At 57.0% G+C, this 16934-nt stretch overlaps 1 protein-coding gene across 1 annotated transcript; it reads right to left on the bottom strand.

Moving 5' to 3' along the window:
- Positions 1–9309: 9309 nt before the first annotated feature.
- On the bottom strand, positions 9310–15977 carry P3H4 (prolyl 3-hydroxylase family member 4 (inactive)). The gene is made up of 8 exons (XM_038547348.1): positions 15474–15977; positions 14913–15065; positions 14648–14819; positions 13859–13987; positions 12837–12982; positions 12048–12131; positions 10043–10187; positions 9310–9747 (listed from the first exon to the last, which is right to left on the bottom strand). Exons 1-8 carry the CDS (start codon positions 15951–15953, stop codon positions 9725–9727), a joined length of 1332 nt encoding a protein of 443 aa, XP_038403276.1. The 5' UTR covers positions 15954–15977; the 3' UTR covers positions 9310–9724.
- Positions 15978–16934: the final 957 nt, after the last annotated feature.

The following is a 16934-nucleotide window of genomic DNA, read 5'->3' as shown; positions in this document are numbered from 1 at the left end:
TGTGGTTAATGAAATGGATGACTGCTCCAGTGGATGTACAGCATGCTGAACTTCCTAAAGACATTCATTCATCAACATTCAAGTATCGAGCACCCACTGTATGCTAGGCACCAGATTAGACCCTGGGAACACAGAAAACCAAAATGATCCCAATCCTCGAGAGGTTCCCAGAGAGCTAAGTATAAACAGGTCGCCATAGCCACTCTGAGTGTGTGGGAATTGGGGGAGTGGTCGTTCAGGGAAAGGTCCTCCCTCCAACAAGTTCCATAGTCCCCATGCTGGCACCTGGGGTGGGCTAGGTGAAGGCACCCCAGCAGTATCCTTGACCACTTTCCCACCAGAGAAAGGAATGATGGCCAAAACAGTCTCACTTCTGAGGCTTGTGCCATCCAAGAAGCCTCCCTGGAGGGGGTCAGGGAGACATCAACATCCTTAACCAGGTACCATCCCACATGCCAAGGCACTGTCCTTCATTTAGTTGCCTTGACTCCCCCTCCTCTTGCTTTTCTGAGTATCTTCCTACTTTGTCCCTCCCTGCCCCCCTATTTGCTCCCCCTAGCCACCAGCCAGGCAGTACCAGCAGTCCCCAGTCCCCAGTACCATGGCCAGCCCTCAGCTTGGGAGAAATAGAGCTCCCAACCCTAACCCTAGGGTTTCACTTCCTCCCTCTCCTTGCTCTCCCCATCCCCTGCCCATCTCCCCACCTCCACCCCTGCACACAGACACACACACTTCCCAGACCCAAGCCTGACTTCATTCCTTCCTTCCTCTCTCCCTCTCTGTGTACAGGCTGGGAAGGCTGGTTGACTACAGAGGGGTGGAAGAGCCTGGTGGAGTCGAGGGACACAAACAGGGCTTCAGAATAAATCCTGTGGGGCAGCCCGGGGTGGCTCAGCAGTTTAGTACCCCCTTAGGCCACGGGTGTGATCCTGGAGACCCAGGGTCGAGTCCCACATCGGGCTCCCTGGAGCCTGCTTATCCCTCTGCCTGTGTCTCTGCCTCTCTCTCTCTATGTCTCTCATGAATAAATAAAATCTTAAAAAAAAAAAAAAAAGAATAAATCGTGTGTGTGTGTGTGTGTGTGTGTGTGTGTCTCCCTAGAATGTTCCCTGTATGTCAGCCTGTAACAAGCTGTAACATGCCGGCCCCAAAGCTAAGCATCAGACTGGGACTGGGTGGAGGCACCTCCTACAGCAGCAGGAAAGACTGGAATAAGAGCTGTGTCTCCTCCCAGGTCAAGGGATTTTCTGCATATTTATTAAACACCTACTGTGTGCCTCTCTGGCACTGAGGATTCACCTGTAGGATACAGAAAAGAATCAGAAAATGATGTTTACTGCAAAGTGCTGGCTGTGTAGGGGATTTGGTGTCGGGGGTGAGGAAGCACCTAGGGACAGGCATGAGAGTCACTGTGGCCACAAGTCCCCTTCCTCTAAGCCTTTATAAGGCCTTGATTTCTCTGACAGATCTCCAGGAAAGGAAATTCTTCAGCCTCCCTTGTATGAATAGCCTTGTCTCCTTATTCTAAGTTCCTTGTGTCTGGCTTCACTTCGTATTCCTGAATTTTAAGCTCATTTCTCTTGCTGAGAGTTCAGTGGAAGCAGAGTCTTGGGGCCGCGAAGAACACAAATGGTTAATTCAGCTTTGCAGCTTTCTGGGTTTTCTGAGTAAAGAAGGAACAGGCACCAAAGGGCTCATCCCAAGCTGCCCCAGAAACAGAAGTTACCAGCAAAGAGGGGTATGATGAGGGTCCAATGTTGGGGTGGGGAGCTGGTGGGGACAGAGAGATGCTTCCCTGGGAGAAGGTGAACAGCCATGCGGCCCTCCTCAGCTCATCCTCTGCAGCCCTCTGGGCCATCTAAGGGGGTGGAAGAGACGCTGCTGTGTCTTCCATCTCAGCCCCCTCTCTGGGGGGAGGCCCTTCCCCACATGGAGGCCGTCAGGGATTCAGATCTACAAAAGCCACACACACACACACACACACACACCCTTCTGTACTCTTACCTCCTAGATAAACCCTGACGGACACAAATTCAGACATACAATGCCGGGCGTGTCAGCACTCTCCCCAGCACAGACACACACACTCCCTTCTTCCCTCCTCTTTGACCCCAGGTGTCCTCAGGGATGGCCACCCCTATAAAAGGAGATAGGGGAGGGGCTCAATAGGTTAAGCACCTGACTTCAGTAGGTCATGATCTCAGGGTCCTGGGATAGAGCCCAACAGGAGTTCTGCTCAGCTGTGGAGTCGGCTTCTCCCTCTCCCTCTGCCCCTGCCCCCACTCATGCATGTGCGTGTGTGTGTGTGTGTGTGTGTGCGTGCGCTCTCTCTCAAATAAATACATTTTTAAAAAATCTTAAAAAGGAAGATGGGGTAAACTAACGGGTGGCTAAACTTTGGGCCCTGCCCCTGCTCTGGTCCTCCCACAGGTGCCCCCCTCCACACAGGAACAAGGGGAGGAGCCTACAGAGCATACATACCCCCTCTGCCCTTTGAGATCACACTCTGGACCTCTGAACCGGAGACTGAAACTCCCTGCCCAGAGCTAACCCCTCACTGGGGGCCTGTAGTTCTCTTGTTCTGGCTCTTTCTCCTGAGAGCGGACAACAGCAGCATGTGTGTTATGTGCACACTTAGGCAAAGGGATGATAGAGGTGACAGTTATAGGGGAGGGATGGACACAGCTGACATGATGCTAGGGTATCTACACACATGTGCTGGAAGCCCTTTGTCATGTGCTAGTGAGCAGGGAGCCAGGCATGCGAAGGGAAGGGGAGATGGCCCAGGGGCTGGGGGTGCCGGGGGTCAGGGAACAGTCATCCCCAAGATGCTGTGTTCCAAGAAGGAATCAGAACTCTCAGTTCCATCCTGGCCTTTGAGGGCGTTGTGGGGGTATCCTTGTCAAGGTGCATCTTATTTAACAGTTGGTTAGTTTAATTTGTGGCTAATTTAGATCTTTGTGTATGGGCCTCCATTTGTACTCTGGCCCCTGCCCACTGGTGTTAGGGTGGGGGGACTTGCTTAGTGTGATCCCTTCAGGGCTAGGAAGACAACCTCGGCTGCAGAAGAGCCTGGAGAGGGGCCAGCCATTGCTGGGAGAAGGAGCACATAGGAAGGTGCAAGGCCCCTGGGCAGAGGTGGGGAGTCGGGGGTGGGTGCGGGTGGTGGTGGTGAGGTACTCCTGCTTTTTGTGCTATTCTTTGTCCTGGGGAGGAGTCTGGAGGCCAGAGACTGCCCACAGCTGGGTCCTGAGGGTGTGTGCCCAGCCAGCCTGGGGAGTGCTCTTAATTATAGAGGTAGCTCCCAAGACACTTCACTGCAAGGCGTGTGGGCGGGCATGGAATGTCAAAAGGAAAACAGGGAGACAAGAAAACAGAGATAGGATGGCCAGAAATAGCACAAGCCAGGGGGAGATACCAGGGGCTAGAGGTGGTGGTGGATGGGGAGGCTGGAAGAGGGTCAGGACCTCTCCAGGGGATGACTGTCCCCCCCTTCCCTACCCCAAGCCCCCAAAAAGATGGGATTGCAGAATTTCGGGAATTCAGCAGGGTGTGCTCCAAGAATTGGGACTAATTCTTGATCTGTATCTTCCCAGCTTTCTGAGCAACTCCTGCCCCCTCCTGAGAGTTTGGGTGGGGGGACGCAGCCAAGAGAACCTTGCTACCTGAGTCACCCCCTTGCTGCTCCTGGCCTGGGTGACTCCTGGCACAGGCTGACACAGCTGAGGCCCCACCCGCCTGCCAGCCTGCCTGCCCCTCCCTCTCCCAACAAGCTGGGAGAAATGCCTGCCCAGACAAGTGCCTTCCCACAGAAAGGCCGCCCCTCCTCTGGCACACACATGTGCAAGTGCACACACACACACACACACACACACACTGATAACAGGATTTCTCCCCAAACCGTGAAGAGTTCTTAGGAAAAGGAAGAAGAAACAATCCATCAGAGCCTCCTTTCTTTTGTGTGTGTGTGTGTGTGTGTGTGTGTGTGTGTGGAAAATGAGTCTAGAACTAGGAGAAGAAGGTCTGACCTTGGGGTCACACAAGCAAATTCCTGGCAGAGCTGGGACTTGAACCTCGTCTCCTGCCCACCAGCCCCGCAGACCCACCAACCTAGGTCTTTCCTACCTCTACAAAGGTGGGGGGCAGGGTATGTGTTAGAGGGAGATGGGAACCAGTTGTGTGGGAAGTCGGAAGTCACCTCAAGATGGAACTTCGGGAGGGGGGGTGGCGGGGGGGGGACTTTGGGATTCAAGAGCCAGGGTGCTAGGTAGGCCTTGCTGGGCTGGCCGGCCCTCCCTGGGGCTGGAAATCAGTAACCTCTGCTCACTGCCACTCAAGCCTCTACACCAAGAGGGCACCACCCAGACCAGGGCTCTGGATTTGGCAGAGACCTTTCCCCTACCTCCCTAGACTCCAGCAGGGCAGGAGCTGCAGCCAGGGCTTGGAGGCCCCCCCTAACCTGGTACATGAATCCCGTCCTCCCCAGTCCCATCCTGCGGCCACCAGGGAATTTGAGAGTTGAGATCCCTGAATATTTCATCGGCACTTCAGCCTTCAGTGGAAGCAGCAGCCAACTTCCAGCTCATGGATAATTTATGGCACCCGGCAGAGAACCTGGGAGGGGGGAGGGGGAGGGGCAGGGAGCGTGGGGGTGGGTGAAGCCTGGACTGGGCACACGCTCAGGGTGCTGGAGGGAGGCCAGGTCCATCCAAAGTGTGGCGTGTGTTAGTGTGCGCGGGGCAGGCCGGTGGGTGCACTCCAAGGCCTGGGACATTTCCATTTTTGAGGATCCCAATGCATTATCAAAGGAGAAAAACAAACCCACCAACAACAACTAAGTTTGTCAAAATAATTGCGCTAAAGGGTTAAAGTCATGCGACAAGCATTTTCTGACTTCATTCCTATCCCTGTGTCTCTGTAACTGTGAGCCTAACCTCATTTGGAGATACCAAAAGCACTTTTTTCTTTTAAGATTTTACTTTTAAATAATCTCTACATGCCATGTGGGGTTGAATTTACAGCCCTGAGACCAAGAGTCACTTGCTCCTCTGACTGAGCCAGCCAGGCACCCCCCACCCCTCAAAAGCTTCTAATGGGATGTCCTTCATGGCTGCAAGGCCTCTAAGAGGCCCCCTGCTCCCCACACCCTTCAGGGCCAGGGGGAGAGAAGCCAGACTTGCCACTCAGACTGGCTGAACTGTGCTCCTTCCTAGCTTCCTCCAGGAAGGCCACCAGGATTTAGCCAAGTGGTCAAGGGAAAAGGAAGGCATCTCAATGGGGCCACTCCTTACTTTGCTCCAAGAATGTAATATCCCACTCTTCTCCTAAAAAAGGAAAGATGAAAAAGTGACCCAGAATGGAAAATGTCAAGGTCTCCTTGACTCTTCATTGGTAGTGGCTTACCTTAGTGAGTTGAGTTCTTCCTCAGATTCAGAGGATTAAGTATACGGGTGGTGTGTGTGTGTGTGTGTGTGTGTGTGTGTGTGTGTGTGAAAAAGCAGGCATGTTCCCCCCCTTACTTCAGTTTCCCCTCCTGAGTCATGGGTGTGAGAGGTGCTCCCACCCCAAAGCTGTCTGGGGGACAGAAGAGATGTTATCCAGTTGCTCGGGCGCCAAGTGAGACCCAGGCAGGTGGTGATTACAGGTGATGTGTCCACAGGTTGGCCTGGGGCTGGCTCTGATGGGCAGCCCTCACGCCCCAACATATTCCCACCAAATCCTTGAGTCATCTTGGGGCTAAGCCAGCCTTCTAGCCTCTCTGGGCCTCAGTTTCCCTATCCATGAAGGTGAGGCCATCTGCCAGGGCTGTCCTTGGAGAGGGGTTGCAAGACCTAGATGAAGACCCCAGAGTGGGGAGCTGCAGGGGGGCTAGGGCCCTACACCTGCTATTGGCACTAGTGCCAACTGGACACAGCCTTCTGACAGAGGGAGGGGGTCGCTCTCTGTCCCTAGGCAAGACCCTACTCCCCCTACCAGGGTGTGACTTTAAGAACTATTTCTCAGGGAAGCCTGGGTGGCTCAGCGGTTTAGTGCCTGCCTTCAGCCCAGGGCATGATCCTGGAGTCCCACATCGGGCTCCCTGCATGGAGCCTGCTTCTCCCTCTGCCTGTGTCTCTGCCTCTCTCTGTGTGTCTCTCATGAATAAATAAAGTCTTAAAAAAAAAAAAAAAAGGAACTATTTCTCAAACCTAAGGGGCGGGGAGGAAATTCTTCCATTAGAATTTACTGGAATTTTGAAAGAGCCTGTGGCACTTTCCCTGTCCATTGGTCCTCACTTTGCAGATTCAGGAAGGTGCTGGCCTAAGTGACCCTGGCAAATCTGTCCCCAGGCTCCTGAACATTGGCCCAATTCCATGGAGCTGACGATGGGGGGCAGCGGGGAGGCACAGGCCCTGGAATTGGGGCTGAAATGCAGAACTTGACTACCTGCTCTTCCTTTCCCCTCCCTACCCACTTCCTCCCTCCCTCCTAGAACCCCACACCTCCCTCAGTGGGCTGAGGCAATGTGGGGGCTTTGTGCACACATCTGGCCCTAAAGCCAGCATCTCTCTCTCCTTTCTCTGAGCAGCATCAATTTTGGAGAGAACTTTCTTTCTTCTTTTTTTCTTTCTTTCTTTCTTTCTTTCTTTCTTTCTTTCTTTCTTTCTTTCTTTCTTTCTTTCTTTCTTTCTTTCTTTCTTTCTTTCCTTTTTCTTCTTTCTTTCTTTCTTTCTTTTTCTTTCTTCTTTCTTTCTTTCTTCTTTCTTCTTTTTAAGATTTTTAAATTCATTTTATTCATAAGAGACACACAGAGAGAGGCAGAGACATAGGCAGAGGGAGAAGCAGGCTCCTTTTGGGGATCCCAATGCAGGACTCGATCCCAGGACCCTGGGATCACCACCAGAGCCAAAGGCAGATGCTCAACCACTGAGCCACCCAGGCGTCCCAGGGAGAAATTTCAAATGCAGCTCAGCCACTATCGCTCAATTTGAGAAACCTTGGACAAGTTGTTCCTCATTCCTCAGCCTCACCTGTAGCAGAAGGGAGCTGATACCTATGTCACAAGCCTGCTTTAAGGGTTATGAAGAACCCGCCAAGTGCCCACCACATGGTAGGTACTCAAAATGCTGCAGCGTGAAGCTTGCTTCAGGACAGGGTCTTTCCGGGTCCGGGCACCTCCGTGGCATTGGAGCCTGGCCCTATTGTGTGAGGTCACCATCCCCAGTCCCTTTTTGGCCTTCCCCAACCTTCTACCCATTACACTACAGATGCTATGACTGATGCAGTGCCGGGCAGGTTGCTGGAGGGTGGGGTAAGGAGGGACCAGGTGAGACAGATGTGGAGGAGGCGAGGGTGTCTGCCCTGGGTGTGGTTGGGAGAATGGGCAGCAGGCCCCACGCTGGGACTCGGTCTCACCGGTTTGGGGAGCTGGCCTGGCAGTGGGGAGACGCCAGGCATCATGGAGAGATGGGAGGGGCTGCTGGCTGCCTAGAAGAGGAGAGCTGAGTAAGGGCTCAAGCTACAGCCTAGTTGTGGGGAGAGGGCTGAGGCAGGGGCTGGCCTCCTGCCTCCAGGGGACACCCCCCCCCCCCCAAGGACTGTCTCACCACCACACACTCAAGACGCCACTCTCAGACGCACACTTAGACACACACAACACACCTCTTAAATGGCACCTCCCCAGGTCTCTTTTTCTGTCTGATTTATCAGACTCACCACATAAATGATTCATTACAACACCTACTGTTTATGGCAGGTCTCTCTGCTGGGACGCAAACTCCACGAAGGCAGGGTGCCTGGCCTGCTTTGCTCTCTGCACACTGTATGCCAGCGCCAACAGTGTGCTTAGCACGTACTAGGTGCTCAATAAACACGTGCTGAGTGGGTGAGCCCATCTAGATACACATTCACAAGTACACGCAGTCTCACGCATCCGTGTGCAGAAACACCTTCGGTCACCCGTGAAACTGCCACACCCTCAGACACGTGCACGCAGGCACAGGCTCCCACCCGGAACCACACGTCCACACAGCATAAGCACACAAGCGCACAGACCTCCTTGCTCCTGCGCACACGCCCTTTCAGACTCACACCCAGCTGTCCAGATTCCAAAGCTCCTACTCACAGCAGGCGCGCTGCAGCACGTCCCGGCTCCCCACCCTCTGAAGGGCCAGCCCCAAGGGCAGCCCCTCCCAGAAGCGGGGGGCGGGGCCTCAGTGGAGGCTGACAGCCCAGCAGCTAGAAAGGGGTGGGGTGCGCAGGGCGGGGCCACCGTGGCACCTGGGAGGCTCCGAGACGCTACCGTTGCAGACCCACCTACCCGAGACCGAGACTGGGAGGAGTGAGGTCACCGGTGCCCTCAGCCTTGCCCCAGCCCTGCTCCAGACTGACTCTGTCTGGCCTTCCTGTCGTCGTCCCCACCAGAGACCCAGGGGAGGGGTTTGGGGTGAGGCAGAGAGTCCTCCTGGGCACAGAGATGGGCAGGGCCCAGGCCAGGTCACCTGGCACATCTGTGGGGAGGGCAGGGGTGCGGACAGTGAGAACCGGGCTTCCCAGCATCAGCCCCACCCTCCAGTAGGAAGAGAAGCCTCCTACACCACCCTGCCTCCAGGGAGGCCTGAAACATAGGGAGTCAGAACTGTTACCTGCCTGGTCCCGGCCCAGGGCCCCTCTCCAGAGTGCCTGCCCCTCTACTGTGGAACTAGGGGGGCTGGAGGGGACACCGGTGCATCACAGCGCTCAATTAGCCACCTGGCATCACCCTTACCTCTGTACCTCCAGACTCCCTGCCCCCTAGAGCTGATGAAGATTGGGCAAGAGGATCTGGCAGGTCCACTGCCACCATGAGGTCTCATGTTATCGACCTGTGATCCTGGGGCCCCTCTGGCTGCTGATATGGAGCCCCCCACATCTGTTAAATGTGAAGAATGGGAGAATGGGCAGAGAGCAGGGGAGGGCACGCTTGCTCAGACCCTGGAGAACCTGCGTCAGGAAACGGCTAGAAAGTAAAAGCCGGAAATGTCCTTAGCCCCCTCCCCGTGCTTACCACACTCCCCAGAGGGAAGCAATGCTGAACCAGGAGAATGTAGGGCAGCCCATCTTAGAAATCTGAAACCACCTTCCAGGCACTGGGGCAGGAACTGCGTGCTCACGCCTCCTGGTGGGCAGATCTGCAGTTGCACTCTGCTCACAAATGCCCAGGATCCAAGGCCAAACAAAGAATTGAGCCCTCACACATCCCATACGTGCAAACAGGGGAGATGGACGTGGAGGGAGGGAGGGAACTACCTGCACCTTCAGGCCAGGGGAGACTGGACTCCAGGTCCTGCAATCCATTCAACAAGAAACATTTATTGAGCACCCACTGCCAGTGTACCAGGAACCACTGGACTCCTGGTCCAGTGGTCTTCATGACACCAGTTGCCCCTCTGCTGTCCCTGAAATTCAGGCTGAGACTCCACTTGGAGGAGCAGGAACCTTCTTCCCCAGCATCCTGTCCGGGTGAGGAGAGCACTGGGGAGGAAGATGGGCCATCAGCAGCTGTAGCACCACCATCCCATGGCCCAGAGCCCCAGAGGACACAGGAGGGGCCTGGGGAGCACAGGTGGGATGGGATGGGGCCTGGTCAGCTCTGTCCATTTTATATTTTTAATAAATAGTTCTTGCTGCTGCCCAGGCTGGTGAGGGCGGTCCCACGGGGCTGAGGCTTTCCCAGCTCTTGAGGGATATGAGGGTGGCCCTCCTCTCATGCTAGGTCAGGCTCCAGCTCTGAAAAGGAAAGGAGGGGACATGGGGTTAGCCCCCCCCCACTCCCAGCAAGTATCTAGGTGCTGTCCTGGGGGATGGGGGCAGGCGGGAGAGAGGCTCCCATGGACAGGCCTCAGCTGAGTCCCAGCTCCAGAAAGGATGCCACCCCCTCACACAGGGTTGGCTAACAGGCTAGAAGGCCCCAAAGGAGGGGTCCCAGCACTCCGACTGCCTCTGCAGCCCAGGACATGGATCCTGTGACCAACCTCCACCCCAGGCTGCAGCCCCACCCTCCACCAGGACTCGAGTCACTGACCGGCCTCTGCCTCGTCGCCCTTGGCATCTGGCTCCTGCCACCAGTCAGCATAGATGCCCTCCTCATAGTCCCCCTCGCCCTCGAACTCAGCATCTGATGGCGGATCCTTGGGCTCTCCGGGCGACACTGTCTCTTCCAGCTCCATCTAGAGCAGCCCCAGGGTGAAGGGAGAAATGAGGTCACAGCAGGCACAAAGCCAGATGGGTTTCCTTCCTGGATGATATGCACCCCCCTCACCTCATCTCAGTCCCCAAAGCCCCTCCTTCCCCAGGCTCAGGATCCCACCCAGGACTGATCTGAGAGTTTCTCCCATAAGGTACCACTCCCAAACTGCTCCTGGAGCCGATGCATGGGGCTCCCCCAGCAGAGACTCAACGTCAGCATAAGTGTTCCCTCTCCAAGCATGAATTCCACAGCAAATGCTGCTAATCCAGGCATACTGTCTGCTCATGCAGTTTCCTGGCCAGGAACATGATCGTCTCCCCAACCACCACCCTGCGCCCGGATAGCGCCTGGACAGCTCTCGTTAACCTTGCCAATGCCAGGCATCAAGGATGTGACCCTGGCGCATGAGCCTGGTTTGGATCTGGAACCCTCCTCTGGTAGCCGGTGCTGACCTCTCCCAAGCACTGTCTGTGCTCCCCACCCACCCACTAGACTGTGAGCTACTTAGGGAAAGGACGGTGCCTTCCATCAACTTAGCCCAGCCCCACACAGTGTCTGACAAACAGCAGGCCAAGAATAACAGTAATCAAAATGGCCACCATTTACCGAGCACCTGTACTAAGTACTTTCCATACCTGATCTCGTTTCACTGTCATGCTGGTGTGACACGGACATTATCCTTCCCATTCCACATGCAGGAACAGAAGTTCAAGAGCTACCTAAGACTTGCCTGGAGGCCACCCAAACTGGTAAGTGGTGGGGCCCAGGTTGGCTATCGCCAAAGGCGGGGTACAAACGATGTGGCCCCTGCCCCATATGTAATAAGTAGGGGCATGGGTGAGTGAACAAAGGGGGGAATGAATAAATGAGCAGGGCAGCCCGGGTGGCTCAGTGGTTTAGCGCCACCTTCAGCCCAGGGCGTGATCCTGGAGACCTGGGATCAAGTCCCACGTCAGGCTCCCTGCATGGAGCCTGCTTCTCCCTCTGCCTGTATCTCTGCCTCTCTCTCTCTCTCTCCCTGTGTCTCTCATGAATGAATAAATAAATAAAAATCTTTTAAAAAAAAAAGAGCACTGAGCAGCAACACCTCACCAAAATTCAGACGCTCAAACCCTCGTTCAGAATCAAGGTACTGGGACACCTGGGTGATTCAGGGGTTGAGCATCTGCCTTTGGCTCAGGTCATGATCCTGGGAACCTGGGATTGAGTCCTACATCGGGCTCCCCACAGGGAGCCTGCTTCTCCCTCTGCCTATGTCTCTGCATCTCTCTGTGTGTCTCTCATGAATAAATAAGTAAAATCTTCAAAAAAAAAAAAAAAAAAAGAATCAAGGTACCACATGGTAGCCCTTCCTTCCTGCATTCATTCATTTATCGGTTGGTTCATTCAAACTCAAGTTTCCCAACACCAGCTCCGCAGCAGATGCTGTGGGAAAGCTGGAACAACCTGGTGTCCCATCCCAGAGCACAGTCCTCTGGGAGCCCAGCTAGAGAAGGGGTTTGGGGGTGAGATAGACCGGGGCTGCAAATGACTCCAGGTCCAGGGAGACAAAGAGGGTCAAAGTTGGCCCTGAAAGCCCAGGAGACAGAACCAGGGCATGCACCAAGGGCTTCCTGGAGGAGCTGCCACTTAAGCTGGGCTGCGGAGTTACTGGGCAAGATTCAGACATGTAGAGAAGGGGAGCATGAGAACACTGAGTGAGGAGAAAAGCGCAGGTACAGGTAAGGGACAGGTCTCTCCTGTGTCACAGCATATGACTACCAGGAGGTGGGGCCGAGCTTTGGAAAAAGATTGAGGGTCCCCATCGTGGCCCAGCCTAGACAGCAGGGGGGCTGCTTACCTCATCATCTGACTGCAAGTACATGTGTGCAAACTCCAGCAGCTCCCGAAGCTCAGCGGTCTGGTTGTGGTAGAGCATGGCCTCCTGAGAGGAGGGGAGGAAGTGGGGGTAAGCCAGACCCTGTGGCCAGATGGGGGGAGGAGCCAAGTTGTTGGAGCTCTGGGTCTCCCACCCTTTTTCAGTCAAAGGAGCAGGGAATAGGTATCAGCTCACATGCTGACTGAAAAAAATCACAGCTGCTTGGGAGTGCCTGGGTTAAGGAGGATTCTGAGGGCTGCTAGAAAGTTCCTTATCCATCAGCAGAAATCCAGGGTGATACCATGTGCCCCCAACTGCCAGTCTTGCCCTAGATTCCAGGGGTTCCTTAGTTGGTCCAAGCTACGGGGTCCCTGCAAAGGCCAGTAGTGAGAGTGATGAAGGTGGGGCAGGGAGCAGGCGGGGACAGGGACAGGTATCTTGCGACTCCCACAGCCTGAGCACTGGGCTGTCAGGGTAGACAGTCCCACTCCCATTTTGCAGGTGAGGCCACATATTCAGAAAGGATCAGTAATGTTCCCAGGCCCATTAGGCTGGGGCGGCCAGCTTTGAACACAGGACCCCAGTCACAACCCATAGTCTTTCTTTTCCCTTCCAATCTGGCCTTCCAAAGCAGCCAATATATATATATATATATATACACATATACATATATATATATACATATACATATATATACATATATATATATGTATTTTTTTTTTTTTTAATTAAACCACGTGTCCTGAGAGTGCCTCCAAAGGCAGTGCCCACCTCCCGGGGCTGGAAGTCCTCCTCCTCCAGGCCCCAGCGAGCCCGGTGGAAGCGGTAATACACCAGGTTCTGCTGCATGACACTGTCCTCAGGGTCGAAGAGCATGTAGCTGGCGGCGCTGCGGGCAGCCTGGCGCACATCGTTCACTGCGGGCAGGACAGGAGTGAGGAGCAGCCCTGGCACTGCCCCACTTTCAGGGACAACACCTTCCTAGCCCAGCCCCATCTCCCAATTCAATCCAGTGCACCTGGCTCCCCAGCTGCCTCCCAGAATATCTTCTAGGCACCTCACTCCCCCCAAATCATAAGGCAAGCTAGAATGTACCGGGCACTTGCCATGTGCCAGGCCCAGGTCATTTAAGCTTCACCGTTATCATCATCCCCATTTTACAGACAAGAAACCTGAGGCACAGAGAGGTTAGGTAGGTTTCTCAAGCTCACACAGCTGGAGTATAATGGCACTAGGGAATGAGAGCCCAGCAGCCCGGCCCTCAACCTCTTTGCCAACTGGAACTGGCCTCAGCTCCTCTGCTCCAACTCTAGCATCCATCCGAATCTCGGCATCTTCGCATTGCAGGAACACTGGAGATCATCCATCCCAGCCCCAGCTGATGCCCAGGATCTCCCCCAGACAAGAAGAGCCATAAATCCTGGTGCTACTTCTCATTAGCCATGTGACTAATGGCCCCTTGTACTATATAAGCCTCAGATTCCTCAACTGAAAAATGGATCCAGTAATGTCAGCTGGTTGGGGGTAAAAGTATCAAGTGAGATAAACAGACATGTAAACTGTCAAGTTCTGTGCAATTGTGGGGTACCCAGTCATTTATTTAACTAAGAGGTTCCTGAATTCTGCTAAGGCTGCTCTCTGTTCTTCCCTCTCACCTGCCCGCCACCCCCAGGCTTCCCTCCCGTCACCCAGGGTCCTCACTTCTGAGGGGTGGCTCCCCATGGCTCTGTGACATTCCCAGTGCCGTACTCTCTGCCCCCTGCCCCCCACCCCAAGCCCACCAGGAGGCTCACACTTGTAGTAGGCAAACTGCAGGTAGTGATACATGGTGGCCACAAACTTCTCCACAAAAAAGCCGCCCACGTTAGGTGTCAGGTTGACCTCACAGTCCACTTTGCATTGCAGGGACTCTGCAAAGAGATCTAGTGGAGGAGGGGGAGGCAGTGGTGAGGAGCTGGTGGCTGCCCAGCCTGTACGATCACAGGAGATGATGCCGGAGAAGACTTTGCTGAGCATACTAAGGACAGTGCTAAGGACTGCCACTGTGGCCTGAGCTAACATCACCCCTACCCCGAAACCAGAGGGAGCCGGCGCATTCTGAAGCGGATGAGGTTTGGAGGTAAGAAGCCTAGACAGAGAAGCTTCGGACGGTGTGTTTTCTGCCCCTGCTGAGGGACCCTACAGTTAGGGATCCCAATTAGGTGTGATTTCTGACCACAAACTGCCTTCTGCACCCATCTGCTGGGCTGATCCTGCACATAGCACCTTGGCACCTTTGCCCCTGCATTGCCCTCCTGCCTGGAAGGCCTGTGAACCCAGTGTCCCAAGCCCCTTGTGGGATGTCACCACCTCTCTGCACCCATGCCCACACTTGGGACAGAATTGTAGCCCATGCCTCTCAACAGACTGAAGGCTCCCAGGGCGGGATAACACCTCACTCCTGTCCACCTCCCAAGAACTTCCTGGGTGCTTCATAAACATGTAGGGGATGAAAACTTGTGCTAAGGGGCCTGAGAGCTCTGGGAAGCAGGGCCCTGTGGGAGAGCAGGAGGCCCACAAGGGTGTGAGGGGGTGGGCAATACCTGCTATGGCTGGATAGAAGTCCTTGAAGTCCACCTGCTCGTGGGCCCCCTCGCAGCCGGCCAGACATCGGGCAAAGATGGCCAGGTACTCGGCCAGGGCCCGCTCCATGTCCTCGGTGCTGCCGCGGAAGTCTCCGCTGTTGTAAAGCTTCACAGCCCTGAGGAACACGGCCTGGAGGGGAGCGTGGGAAGGGTCAGGGAGCCCCGCCACCCCCTCCTCTCCGCTCCCAGCCCCGTTGGGGGCCAGCCCTGCCCCTGCCTCCACCTCGTAGGGTTGCGCCTCCAGGTCCGTGAGGGGCTCCTCGGCCGCGTCGAGCAGCCCCCGGTAGTAGCTGAGATACTTGGCGGTTAGCTCGTGCTTCGGGTTCCTCTGCAGGAAGGTGTAGGCCGCGGCTGCCGCCTTCTCCAGCCGGTTAGCCTGTGGGGCGGGGACAGAGCGGGTCGGGAGCGCCGGCTTGGCCGTCCTGGGCAGTGCGCGCGACTCCGCTCCCGACCGCACGGAGCCCGACGGCCGCTCGGAACCACACGCTCCAGCGGGGCCCCGGGGGCGAGGCTGGGCAGGGGCTGGAGGGGCTGGGGGGGCACCCGGGCTGCGAGGGAGAGCGGGGAGGGATGCGGGAGGACTCCGGGGTCGCGGAAGGCGAGGCGGGGCTGGGGGCCCCGGGGGGGTGTCGAGGGGCACCCGGACTGCGGGGGAGGGTGAGGAGGGATGGGGAGGCGGGGCGGGAGGACTCGGGGGTCGGGGAAGAGGCGGCGGGGCTGGGGGTGGCGGGGGGACTCCAGGGCCGGGGGAGGGGCCCCGGGCGGGTGCCGGGGCGGGGCCCACCTTGAACAGCGCGTAGTGCAGGTACTGGTAGGGCAGGCGGCTCTGGAAGTCGCGCAGCAGCTGCCGCGGCGGGTAGGGCACCTGGAAGGCGGGCAGCGTCCGCTTGCAGCGGCGCAGGCAGGCGGCGCGCTCCAGGACGTGTCCGAAGAGCTGCAGCTCGCGGGCCCACTCCTCGCCGCGGCCGCCGTCGGGGCCGGGCGCGGGCCCCGAGGGCGAGGCCGCGGGCGGCGCGGGGCCGCTGCAGTTGGCGTGGCAGAAGGCCTCGCTGTCCCGCAGCAGCCGGTGCAGCCGCAGCGCCGCCTCGAGGTAGCGCGCGCTCTCCCGCCAGCTCTCGCCCTCGTACTGCTCGAGCGCGTGTCCGTAGGCCGCGGCCAGAGGCATCAGGTCCTCGGGCGGGAAGCCCCGGAAGCTGTACTTTTCGTACTGCGCCGCGGCACTGCCCAGCAGCAGCCACAGCAGCCCCCACGCCGCCCGCCCCATGGCCGCGCCGCGCCGGCCGGCTCTCCCGGGGCGGAGCAGGCGGCAGGGCCCGGCGGGGCGGCGGGCGGGCCGGGCGGGAGCGGGGCCGGGCGGCGCGCCCGCTGGGTCTTAGTGCCGGGCAGCGGGGCAGGAGGGCGGGGTCGCGGGCTGGGTCAGCTCCCCCGAGGGGCAGAGGCCCCGGGGTGTCCCGAGTCTCCTACGGTGGCCCACCTCCTGCCCTTGGGGGTCTGCCCCCTGACCTTCTGGAAGCGGATGGAAGGACGCTTCCCGCAGGGCTGGGAGCCCGCAAAGCCCCTCCTCACGCGAAGACAACCCCCACCTTAAGGTCCAGAAATTGACGGAGCGCCGCCTCCTCCACTCTGCCCAAACCCTGGCACCTGGTCTTCTTTCCATTACAGGGTCCCTTCTGCTCCTTCTCCGCCCCTAGCCCTGAAGGAGTCACCGCTAGTGTCCTCTCCCCGCCGCCCGCACCCCCAGTTCGCGACTGGGGGGCGCGCGGCGCTCCCGCAGCTGCCCACGCGCCTCCAGCCCCGCGCGGCACGGTCGGGCCGGCCAGCCTCCGCGAGGCACGGCGGCTTGTCCCCGGAGAGGCCCTCCCTGGGACCCTGGGGGAGTGGGGGCGGGGAGATGCCAAGATAGCCCCAGATTCTGGAGCCCCTCCATCCATCTGGAGGAGCCTAATTTGGAGGTGGTGGCGAGAGAAGCCGGGGATGTTTCAGCTCGGCTTTAGGACCCGGGGACTCCGGAAAAAAAGATGCCGAACTTTTTTCTTTTCTTTCTTTCTTTTTTTTTTTTTTTTGAAATGGGAGTCAGCTCCTACTTCTCGGCTTTCCCGAACCTCCCTCCCTGGCCGGGCCCCTGGACGCAGAGCCCCGGGAGGGAGGGGGAATCTGGAGTTCTTTCTCGCGCATTCCTGTAACTCCAACACTCAGCCTCGCCCCCTCCTCCGATTCCACCCCCCGTCTCCCGCCCCCCGTCCCG

Source organism: Canis lupus, chromosome 9 (genome assembly GCF_011100685.1).
Source record: "Canis lupus familiaris isolate Mischka breed German Shepherd chromosome 9, alternate assembly UU_Cfam_GSD_1.0, whole genome shotgun sequence".
In the NCBI taxonomy this organism is placed as follows: domain Eukaryota; kingdom Metazoa; phylum Chordata; class Mammalia; order Carnivora; family Canidae; genus Canis; species Canis lupus.
Note: the sequence above shows the minus strand (reverse complement) of the source record. Positions and strands in the feature narration are given on the sequence as shown.

Coding starts and splice junctions, on each gene's coding strand:
- P3H4 (XM_038547348.1), bottom strand. CDS start 15,953: ATGGGGCGGGCGGCGTGGGGGCTGCTGTGGCTGCTGCTGGGCAGTGCC. Junction 12,132..12,836: donor AGGACTTCCAGCCCCGGGAG/GTGGGCACTGCC, acceptor CCCTCCTCTCAG/GAGGCCATGCTCTACCACAA. Junction 9,748..10,042: donor GGGCGACGAGGCAGAGGCCG/GTCAGTGACTCG, acceptor TTTCCTTTTCAG/AGCTGGAGCCTGACCTAGCA.